A 10,922-nucleotide genomic window follows, 5' to 3' on the forward strand; every position below is an offset into this window, starting at 1 on the left:
TTTTAGCAGAAAATCAGGCTGCAGAAAAGTGAAAAAATGGGAAAAATCCCTGAGAATAGAATTTACATCTGCATTTTTCCCCTCTGATAGTGGCAGCTGCAGCTGCCTCTAAGCAACCCAGCCAGAAGTTTGTGGGTTTTATAGATCCCAGAATATTCTTGAGCACTGCAGCTAAGTCTGTGTTGGGATTTTTTGCTTAAAAACAGCGTTTTCCCATCAAAAAGTTGCAAACCACCGCCACGAGCAAGGGGGGACACAGACACTGGACACCAGTTGCCTAATTAATGTAAGGAATTCTTTATTCCCAGCTGTGCAAAGGGGGAAGTGCGGGGTGGGGCAGCCGCGGGTGGGTGACCCTTTTTCCTCGGGTTTGGCCCCATTTTGGGGGTGCCGGGGTGGGAGTGTGAGGGCAGCACCGCGTCAGGTCGGGCAGAGCACTGTGGAGAGAGAGAGAGAGGCCTGGGGGGCACTGATGACACAGTGAGGCACGAGCGCGCACAGGGATGCACAAATGTGTGTGGGGATGTACTGGGGAAGCATGAGGATGCACTGGAATGCAGGAGGATGCACAGGGATGTACAGGGATGTACAGGGATGCAGGAGGATGCACTGGAATGCATGAGGATGCACTGTGATCCGTGAGGATGTACAGGGATGTACAGGGATGCAGGAGAATGCACTGGAATTCAGGAGGATGCACTGTGATCCATGAGGATGCACAGGGATGTACAGGGATGCAGGAGGATGCACTGTGATCCATGAGGATGCACAGGGATGCACAAGGATGTACAGGGATGCAGGAGGATGCACTATGATCTGTGAGGATGCACAGGGATGCACAGGGATGTACAGGGATGCAGGAGGATGCACTGTGATCCGTGAGGATGCACAGGGATGCACAAGGATTCAGGAGGATGCACTGTGATCCATGGGGATGCACAGGGATGTATGAGGATGCAGGAGGATGCACTGTGATCCATGAGGATGCACAGGGATGTACAGGGATGCAGGAGGATGCACTGTGATCCATGAGGATGCACAGGGATGTACGAAGATGCAGGAGGATGCACTGTGATCCATGGGGATGCACAGGGATGTACAAGGATGCAGGAGGATGCACTGTGATCCATGGGGATGCACAGGGATGTACAAGGATGCAGGAGGATGCACTGTGATCCATGGGGATGCACAGGGATGCACTATGATCTGTGAGGATGCACAGGGATGCACAGGGATGTACAGGGATGCAGGAGGATGCACTGTGATCCATGGGGATGCACAGGGATGTACAGGGATGCAGGAGGATGCACTATGATCCATGGGGATGCACAGGGATGTACGAAGATGCAGGAGGATGCACTATGATCCATGGGGATGCACAGGGATGTACAGGGATGCAGGAGGATGCACTGTGATCCATGGGGATGCACAGGGATGTACAAGGATGCAGGAGGATGCACTGTGATCCATGGGGATGCACAGGGATGTACAAGGATGCAGGAGGATGCACTGTGATCCATGGGGATGCACAGGGATGTACGAAGATGCAGGAGGATGCACTATGATCCATGGGGATGCACAGGGATGTACAGGGATGCAGGAGGATGCACTGTGATCCATGGGGATGCACAGGGATGTACAAGGATGCAGGAGGATGCACTGTGATCCATGGGGATGCACAGGGATGCACTATGATCTGTGAGGATGCACAGGGATGCACAGGGATGTACAAGGATGCAGGAGGATGCACTGTGATCCATGAGGATGCACAGGGATGTATGAGGATGCAGGAGGATGCACTGTGATCCGTGAGGATGCACAGGGATGCAGGAGGATGCACTATGATCCATGGGGATGTACAAGGATGCAGGAGGATGCACAAATGTGTACGAGAATGCACAATAATGCACATGCAATGCTGCACGAGGGTGCACGGTGACACACAGGCTGGCACTGGGCTGCACAGGGATGGACAGTGGTGCCCAAGGGTGCCCGGGGGTTGCATAAGGGCACATGAGCTTGCACAGGGACACCTGGGCATGCACAAGGGTGCACCAGTGTGCTCCATGTGCACAAGGGTTCAGGGGCAGAAAGGCTGCATGAGTGTGAATGAGGCACCTGGGCACACAAGGATGCACAAGCACACAAGTGCTGCACGAGGCTGCACACAGGATGCAGGAGGAACATGGAAGGGATGCACAAGGAATGCACACACAACAGTGCACAGAAAGAGCGTGAAGGACACGTGAGGACTCACGAGGATGCACAAGAGATGGATAAGAGGGGTGTGGGAGATGCACAGGGATGCAGAAGCATGCCCAGGAGATGCAAGGAAGATGGATGGGGATGCCCAAGGGAGGCAGAGGAGGGGTGCCTGATGGGGTGTGGGGGGTGCGAGAGGGTGCACAGAGGGTGAGGAGGCTGTGTGGATGAAGCAGATGGGCCCCAGGATGGGGCAGGAAGCTGCACAGGGACCTCCAGAGGCGCGGCAGGACAGGAGACCTGTACAAAGAATGCCTGAGGGATGTGCAGGAGATGCACCTGGGATTCCTGAAGGGTGTGTGGGGGATGCACAAAGGATGCACCAGGGATGCAGGAGGAATAACACAAGATGGGTCTGGGATTCTCTGAGGATGCATGGAGGGTGCACAGGAGAGGCAAAAGGGATGAATGAGGTTGCAAGAGGGATGGGCAAGGGATGCACAAAGGATGGGAGTGAGAGGCAGGAGGGTGCAGAAGGGATCTGTGGTGGAGGCACAAGAGCTGCAGGGAAGCTGCATGAAGGACGCACGAAGGGTGCAGGGTGCAGGCAGGAGGGGAGCAGGTACCTTTGAGGATGTAATCCGTGAGCAGAGTGGGCACCTTCTCATTCCCCTCCTTCATGGCAAACAGGACTGTGAGGGGGAACGAAGCTGTGAGCCTGGCCCTGCTGCCCCCCAACTGCCCCTTTTTCCCCCCAAACCAGCCCCACAGCTGCCATACAATTCCCCCATACAATTTATGCAGCAGGCCTGGGAACATCCAAACAAAAAGGACTTTCATCCCCAATTAGCCAATCTGTGGCAATGCAGAATGGGTGATATACCCCCAAATCAACACTGATATAAGGAGCATAAACTGAGGGGAGGTGTTGGCTGCAAACCAGCTGTGCTGCAGTGACGCAAACCAGGGATTTTTCCCACCAAGTGGGTTTGTTGCAATGATGATGCAACGTGGGTGGTAGCACCTCAAATGGCCCATACTGCAATGATGCAAGAAATCCCCCAAACAGGCTGTGCTACAACAATCCCCAAATTGCAGCCAGTGAATCAAAACAAAATGTGCCTTTGTGTCCCCCAAACATCTGATGCTGACCCAAACCAGCAGCTTGAATGAATACTCACTGTTGGTGAGCATCTGCAGGTCCTCAACGGAGGGTGGTGAGCCCTTCTTCTCATAGGGTATCACTGTGTTCAGGTACTGCAAAAACAAGAGCCACCCCCAAAAACCACCCAGATGGCACAAAACTGCCTGGTTTTTGTATTGCCTTGAGACAAATCACCCCAAATTGGTGCAAAAATAGAGTATTTCTGCAAAATTCCTGCAACTGCATTTAATTTGCAGGTATTTTGGGGAGTACTGAACTAATTGGGTGCTGCAAACTCCACCCAAATTCATCCCTCCTCAGGGAGGACTTTTTGGAGTGGAAAACAGGTAATTTTTCCAAGAGGGATTAGCAGGGTATAGGGGATAGAGCAGTGCTGGAAAACTAAAAAACATTTTAAAAGGGGCTTGGTGGATGCAAGGGAATGGGGAGTGCAGGAAGGAGGAATGAAAAGAAACGGATTTGGGTAATTTTTTGGGGAAAAAAGGGCACCTGCTTCTCGTTGGTGGTAGGACCAAAAGTCTGGCGCAGGCCGGAGTGCAGGATGCTGGAGATGCCCTCCATGCTGAAGCGCTGGGGGGACACGTGTCACCCTGTCACCTCCCGGGGACAGCGACATCACCCGCGGCACCTCCTCGGGCACCAGTGTCCCCCACAGCTCCCCGACTCCCACATCCACACCCTGCCCATATCCCTGCTCCATATCCCTCCCATCACACTGCCCCATACGCCCATCCTATTTCCCTTTATCCCCCTGCTCCAAGTCCCCTGTCCCACATCCCCCAGCCCTGCTCCATGACCCCTGTCCTGTGTCCTCCTCACCCCATCCCGTCCCTCTACTCCATCCTGTCACTATCCCCATCTCATCTCAACCCTCATCCCGTTACCCCCCTCCCCCCCCCAATGTCCCTCTGCCCACATCCTATCCCCACATCCCCCATTTCCTCCTTGTCCACCCGAGACACCCCGTTCGTGTCCTCGTGGCCACCAGGTGCCCACCTTGCGGGGCATGTGGTTGCCGCGCTCGGAGCGCGCCCCTTGCAGGCTCAGCCCCTTGTCCCTGCGGCGGCGCCGGGCGGCCTCTCGCTGCTCGCGCTGCTCCCCCTGCACGGCCAGCAGCGCCCCGATGAACGCCGTCTTCACCTCCTTCTCGAAGGCCAGCTCGTCCCGCCGCGCCAGCTGCGCCACCAGCTCCGCCGACAGCGCCCGGCTCGCCGCCTCCGCCCGGCCCGCCGCGGCCACCAGCTCCCGCGCCGACAGCTGCCCCAGGCCTGCGCCGCGGCGGGTTAGAGACGGGCTCGTGTCCGAGGGGACATTCCACAACAGGGGGGTTGGAAGGGACCCTAAAGCCCATCTCGTTCTACCTCCCTGCCATGGACAACGACCCCTTCCACTATCCCAGGTGGCTCCAAGCCCCATCCAACCTGGCCTTGGGCACTTCCAGGCACGGGGCAGTCATAGCTGCTCTGGAAACCTTGTGCCAGGGCCTCCCCACCCTCACAGGGAAGTTTCTTCCCAATAGCCAATCTAACCCCGCCCTCTGGCAGTGGGACGCCATTTCCCCTTGTCCTGTCACTCCAGGCCCTTGTCCAAAGTCCCCCTCCAAATCCCTTGGAGCCCCTTTAGGCACTGGAACGGGCTGTGATGTCTCCCCGGGGCATTCTCTTCTCCAGGCTGAACACCCCCAGCTCTCCCAGCCTGTCACCATAGCAGAGGTGCTCCAACCTTTGGAGCATCTCCGTGGCCTCCTCTGGACTCGGTGCAGCCAGTGCCATGCATGGGGAAACGAGGGAGATGCCTGCTGCAGTCAGTGACACCCCCAGTGCACTCAGTGAAACGCACACTGCAACCATTACAATGCATCTCGTGCTGAGCGAGATGTGCTCTGCATTTTCTGAGACACCAAGAGATAAACCCATTGTGCAATTACTGATATGCTCAGCGCCATAAACGACGTGCCCAGAGCAATTACAGAACTGCCTGGCATGACTGGTGACATGCAAGGTGCACTCAGTGATACTCACAGTGCAATTAGTGACAAGCAGGGTGTGATTAGTGACATGTATGGTGCAACTAGTGACGTGTATGGTGTGATTAGTGACACACATGGTGCAGTTATTGACATGCACGGTGCAATTAGTGACAGGCACATTGCGATTAGTGGCATGGTGAGATTAGTAACCTCCACAGTGTGATAAAGAGCAGAGCAATTAGTGAAATGCCTGGGCTTACTGGTGACACAGCCCATGCCACTAGTGACAAATCTCATGTGCATGGTGCACCCCATGCAGAACACAAAGGCTCCTGGCGAACCCCATGTGCCTTTCCATACCAAAAGCCAGATCCCTGTGTTCTTCACAGTTTTTGCCAAGAGCCCTTCTGGCCAAGTCCCAGAGCAAGCCAGCACTGAGGCCTGGAGAGACTCAGTTGTCCAATTTGGTTGGAATTGTCCCCAAAAAGTGACTGGCCTGGGCTCTGCTGGCCATACCTTCATGGGAGCAGTTGTTGTTGAAGGCAGGGGAGAAAGCATGCAGCTCCCGCAGCACGATGGGCTCCGTGCCCCCGCCACCACCTTTGCCTTCAGCATCAGCCTTGGTTTCTTCCTCCTCCTCCTCTTCCTCCTCCTCCTCTTCTTCCTCCTCACCCTCAGGGTCAGCCTCGGGGTCAGGTGAACTCTGCATGAGCTCCTCCAGCTCCTCGATGACCTGCAGGGCATCAGCATCCTCCATGTGCACCTGCATCCTACCTCCACCCTGCATCCCACACCTGCACCCACACCTGCTCCCTTCATCCTGCACCTGCATCCTGTATCCCCATCCTCCATCTGCAACCTGCTCCCTCCATCCTCCATCCTTATTAGCATTCTGCATCCTCCATCCTTCCCCTTCATCCTGCATCTGCATTCTGCTCCCTTCATCCTGTATCCGCACCTGCATTTACATCCATCTGTGCCTTGGGTCCTCTGTTTGCATCCTGCATCTGCATCCCACATTCCCACCTACGTCCAAATCCCACATTCTGTGGACACTTTAGACCTGCATCCACATCTAAATCTGCATCCTGCACCCATCTGCATCCTGCTCTCTGCACCCTCCTCCTCCTGCACTCTGGATCCTGTACTTGCACATGCACCTGCATTCTCTATCCTGCACCCACACCCTGCAGCTGCCTTCACATCCCCCTCCCCACACCTGTACCCTGCATCCTGCACCCCACATCTGCACCCTGCCTCCATACCAGCATCCTGCAGCTGCATCCCACCTCTGCCCCCCACACTTTTATCCTGCCCCCCATGCCACCCATTTTGTTCAGCAGCATCTGCACCCCATGCTCCCATATGCACCCAAATCCCACATTGGCACCCACAACCTACACTTCTGTCTACATCCACATTCCAGGTCCTGCATACCACATCCCAAGATGATGGGATTTGGCTTTTTCTTGTGCTTTCAGATCGTGGTCATGGGGCCGAGGTGGCCAAGCCTGGCTTTTGGAGGACAGACAGGGGTCCAGATGCCCGTGGGGCCAGGGGTACCTGCTCAGCTGTCAGCAGCGGCTCCTCATTGATTCCAGAGTCCTGCTCACTCCTCTCAGTGAGCTCCTCCTCCTCTTCCTCCTCCTTTCCGCCGAGCTGCAGGAGACACAGGCTGGGCAGCCTCGGTGGCACCACAGGCCCGGCCTGATGTGGGCATGGCCCCAGCACGGACACAGACACAGCCCTGGCCCTGGCCCTGGCATGGGGAGAGCCACCAGGGAACCCTGGCTCAGGGGAACAAGCTGCAAGGGGGGGTGGCACAGAGACACACTGGATGGGAACATCAAATGGGGAGGGACTGGATGGGGACATGCTGGATTGAGGGTATTGCATGGAGATGCTGGATGGGGAAGCGTTGGATGGGGATGTTGGATGGGGCTTTGGACAGGGACACTGGATGGAGACACTGGGGACAATGAACAAGAAAGCACTTGAGGGGGAGGTGTTGCCAGAAGATGGAGAGAGATGATGGATAGGGAGCTACTGGATGGAGAGTTGTTGAACATGGACTAGGAAGAAGACAGGGAGAAGCCCAGGTCTGTCAGATGGAGGTGTTGGATGGAGAGTGGTGTTGGACATGCTCGATGGAGATACCAAGGATGTTGGATGGGGAGGAAAGCGCTGGTGAAGCTGAATGGGAAAGGCCTGATGGAGACACTGGGTGGGGACATGAGATGGGGACATGGCAGAGGGGAACACCAACAGGGAAGGGACGGATGGAGATGCTGGATGGAGATGTTGGACAAGGAGGCATTTTCTTTTTTACCACCTTTCACTATCTTTTTCACCTTTGTAGCAGAAAATAACCTAAGAAAGTTATCTTCTCTTCCCCGTTTAGCAACAGGCCGTTACACCCAAGCGGGTTAAATTCCCTTGGGACATTTTTACAACCCCAAAAGCAGCTATTGCCAGCACAAACTCACTACAAATGAAAACACATTTTCTACCCCCAAAAACACCCACCCCACCCCTGACATGGGGGCAAACTGGCAAAGCCCTGATTGTCAAACCAAACAATCTTGCCCGTTTCAGTGTGATTTCACATTGAAATGTGGGCACTCACTGCACTGGTGCTGCAGCACCCCAAAACTGCTATTTTTGGGTAGTCTGCAGTGCCATGATTGTCGCTGAGCCTTGGGGCTGACTGACAGCTGTCAAGCATTGTCAGGGGATCATGTGGGGACAGGGGGGTTTGTGGGGCTGAGGGGGACCACAGCCCTACCTGGGGGTCGGTGCCATCGAGGGCCTCAGTCCTGGGGAGCAGCCACGGCCGAGGGGAGCTCCGGGGGGCAAAGCCATCGGTGAGAGCATCCCAGACCCTGCAGGGAGGTGGGTGGCGAGTTCTGATCCCAAAATGTTGCATCTCAGAGAGCCATCCCAAAAATGGCATGCCAAGATGCCGCAAAACATCCCAAAATGCAGCCCAGAAACAGCCTGAAATGACCTCCAAAAATCCCGAAACACCACTGAGATGCCTGAAATATCCCAAAACACCCCAAATGATATCCTAGAAAACCCCTTCTCAAAACAGCATCATGAAATACTGCCCTGAAATACCCCAAAGTACCCAAAAATGCTGCCCCAGCACCTGAGAAGCCCCCTAAATATCATTTTGAAATGCTGCTATCAAAACTCCCCCAAAAGGCCACAGCAATGTCCCAAAATGTCTTAGATGTCCCCAAATGCCACTCAAAACCATCACATGACACCCTGAAGTGGCCCAAAACATTATCTTAAAGCCCCAAAACTGTCTGAAAGGCCCCAAAACACCTAAAAATGCTGCCTTGGAACACTCCAAAATGTCCCCAAATGTTCTTCTGAAATACCCCAAAATACCCCTAAAGGTCCCAAAGCTCCAAAATGTCACCATGTCATGTTCCAACCACCAAGAAGGAAAACGGTGGGAAATGGAGAAAGAGAAAAAAAGAGGAAGAAAGGGAAAGAGGAGAAAATAAGGAATAGGAAAAGGAGGAAAAGGGCCAAAAGAGAAAAAAAAGAAAATCAGGAGAAAAGGGAAGTAGGGAAAAAGAGAAAATGTAAGAAAAAAGGGAGAATGAGGGGGAAAATGGGGAAAAGGGCAGGGAAAGTAGAGAAAAGGGAAGAAATGGAGGAGAAAGACAGAAAATGGGAAAAAAAGAGCTGAAAAGTGGCAACATGGAGAAAAAGGCCAAAAATGTGGGAAAAGGTCAAAAATGGGGAAAAAAGGCACATATTAGAAATTTTCTCCTCAACTGAGGGAAACCCACCCATTTTCCCACCAGAAATGGTGGGTCCAGTCCAACACGGTGCCACATCCTAATCCTGAAAATCACCCCAAAACCATTTGCCCCCTTTCCAACCCCCAAAACTGCTCATTGTTGGGATTTATCATATTTCCCTCCTCACCAGGGCTGAATTCCCCTTGGAATTACAGATTTCACAAACTAACACACAAAAATATGGACGGCAAACTCTAATATTCCTATTTTTTAAAAAAGCACAGCAAATTAGTGATTATCCCCCAAATTTGCTTTTCCCTCTGCTCTTAAAGGACCAGCACCCCACAGGGGCAGACCAAGACCAGCAATGATTTCTGAGTTAATGATGGCAAGAAATGGTTAACAGCTCTGGAAATCCAGTGCCTGTTAAGGCCATGGCCCCTCCCCCGCCCTGCACACAGGGCTCATTCAAGGAAGAATGAAAAAAAAAAAAAGCCCTGTTTTGCCCAAAGTGACCCAAAAAAGACACAATAAGTGGCACAAAGCGGCGACAGCGCGGCAGCCCCGGCGCGCAGCCAAGCTGCGTTTTGCTCTGAAAAACCATGAATTCGACCAATTGCAAAAATCAATTCAGCCTCAGTGGGTTTTGGGGGGAAAAAAAAAAAACCCAAACACAAAGCGACAAAACCAACAGATTTGGGGCTGTTGGGGTTGAAAGCAACCCCTTGCTTGGTGGAAATAAGGTTTAGCAATTTCAGCCTGGGGAATGATCCCAATTAAACACACAAAAAATCCACCAGAAATGTGATAGTGTAGAATGATCATGAGGAAAAAGCCCAAGGATTTGCGGGAAAAAAACGGCATTTTGTAACAAAACAAGGTTTTTAATGAAACTGTGGAATTTAACACAAAAGGAACAGTGATAACTGGGGGAATCTAGGGGGGAATTTGACCCTAGGGAATTTGGCCATCCCCCAGCATGGTACAGAGGGGGTGGTTAAACTCAACTTACACCTTACTCAAGGTTTATGCTCAACCCCTGAGGCTCTCCTTGCATAGACAGAGCTGTGGCCCCCTGCAGTGTGGCATGGGGCACGCTGCTCTTCCTCCTCATAGGATGCTACTCCGGGGATCTCACACTGCTACTCCAAGGATCCTACACAGCTAATCCAAGGTGCTGTAAGATCACGCCACAGTCCAGGTGCTGATTTGCACATGATGGGCGCTTAGAAGTGTGCAAGGAGGTGCAACAGGCCCCAGAGGGGTGTTAGTAATAAGATACTACACCCCTACTCTGAGGTGCTACACAATCGTGCTGTAACAGGTGAGCTGGACTGCGTGCTCCGGGAAAGGGGGCAGGATCATGACCATGAAAAGACACACGCAAGGCCTACTTATAGGATCCTACACAGCTACTCAAAGGATACCACACAGCTGTTCCACGCCACTGCATGACTGTGCCGTGATGCAAGGTGGCATGCAGACCCTTACTCACAGTAGTCCTTACTCATAGGATGCTACAGTGCTACTCCTGACACAGAGCATGACCATGCTGCAATGCTGGGAGTTAGCCTGCACTGTGGGGGTTTCAGGGGTGTGAAGAGGCACGTGGCCCCAGAAGCAGGGGGGCCTTACTCACTCCTCATCCTGCAGGCGCTCCTCCTCCTCCTGTGCCTGGAGACGCCCCCGCACGGGGGCCAGGCCCTCGGTGGCAGCGTCGTAGTTGCGGAAGCAGACAGTGAGCTTCTCGTCGAACTCCTGCACCAGGTCCTCCATCGACTTGAAGCTCATCATCTCGGCGGAGAAGCTCTCCAGCTCGGCCAGC

General features: G+C 53.6%; 2 protein-coding genes across 4 annotated transcripts in view; both read right to left on the reverse strand.

Moving 5' to 3' along the window:
• Positions 1 to 273: 273 nt before the first annotated feature.
• The window catches only part of FEZ1 (fasciculation and elongation protein zeta 1), a 15,067-nt gene continuing 4,418 nt past the window's right edge, over positions 274 to 10,922 (reverse strand). For all 3 annotated transcript variants that reach the window (XM_048328660.1, XM_048328662.1, XM_048328661.1), the window contains exons 2-10: positions 10,737 to 10,922; positions 8,122 to 8,218; positions 6,900 to 6,995; positions 5,853 to 6,069; positions 4,364 to 4,635; positions 3,857 to 3,937; positions 3,384 to 3,459; positions 2,829 to 2,894; positions 274 to 437 (exon numbers count right to left, since the gene is read on the reverse strand). The exon at positions 10,737 to 10,922 is cut by the window's right edge and continues 117 nt beyond it. In XM_048328660.1, the coding sequence (XP_048184617.1) occupies positions 421 to 437; positions 2,829 to 2,894; positions 3,384 to 3,459; positions 3,857 to 3,937; positions 4,364 to 4,635; positions 5,853 to 6,069; positions 6,900 to 6,995; positions 8,122 to 8,218; positions 10,737 to 10,922 (1,108 nt within the window). In that variant the 3' untranslated portion in view covers positions 274 to 420. The remainder of the gene's footprint in view (positions 438 to 2,828; positions 2,895 to 3,383; positions 3,460 to 3,856; positions 3,938 to 4,363; positions 4,636 to 5,852; positions 6,070 to 6,899; positions 6,996 to 8,121; positions 8,219 to 10,736) is intronic.
• On the reverse strand, positions 853 to 2,822 carry LOC125338213. The gene is made up of 2 exons (XM_048328664.1): positions 1,727 to 2,822; positions 853 to 1,046 (listed from the first exon to the last, which is right to left on the reverse strand). The coding sequence occupies exons 1-2, from the start codon at positions 2,778 to 2,780 to the stop codon at positions 907 to 909; spliced, it is 1,194 nt and encodes a 397-aa protein (XP_048184621.1). The 5' UTR covers positions 2,781 to 2,822; the 3' UTR covers positions 853 to 906.

Source organism: Corvus hawaiiensis, chromosome 25 (assembly GCF_020740725.1).
Source record: "Corvus hawaiiensis isolate bCorHaw1 chromosome 25, bCorHaw1.pri.cur, whole genome shotgun sequence".
Lineage (NCBI taxonomy): Eukaryota > Metazoa > Chordata > Aves > Passeriformes > Corvidae > Corvus > Corvus hawaiiensis.

What these genes read in the sequence shown, in the direction of transcription:
- LOC125338213 (XM_048328664.1), bottom strand. Translation starts at nt 2,780, where the DNA reads ATGCAGCTTCCCTGCAGCTCTTGTGCCTCCACCACAGATCCCTTCTGC. An exon ending in ATCCTCCTGCATCCTTGTAC is followed by an intron (nt 1,047 to 1,726) that starts ATCCCTGTGCAT and finishes GCATCTTCGTAC; the next exon opens with ATCCCTGTGCATCCTCATGG.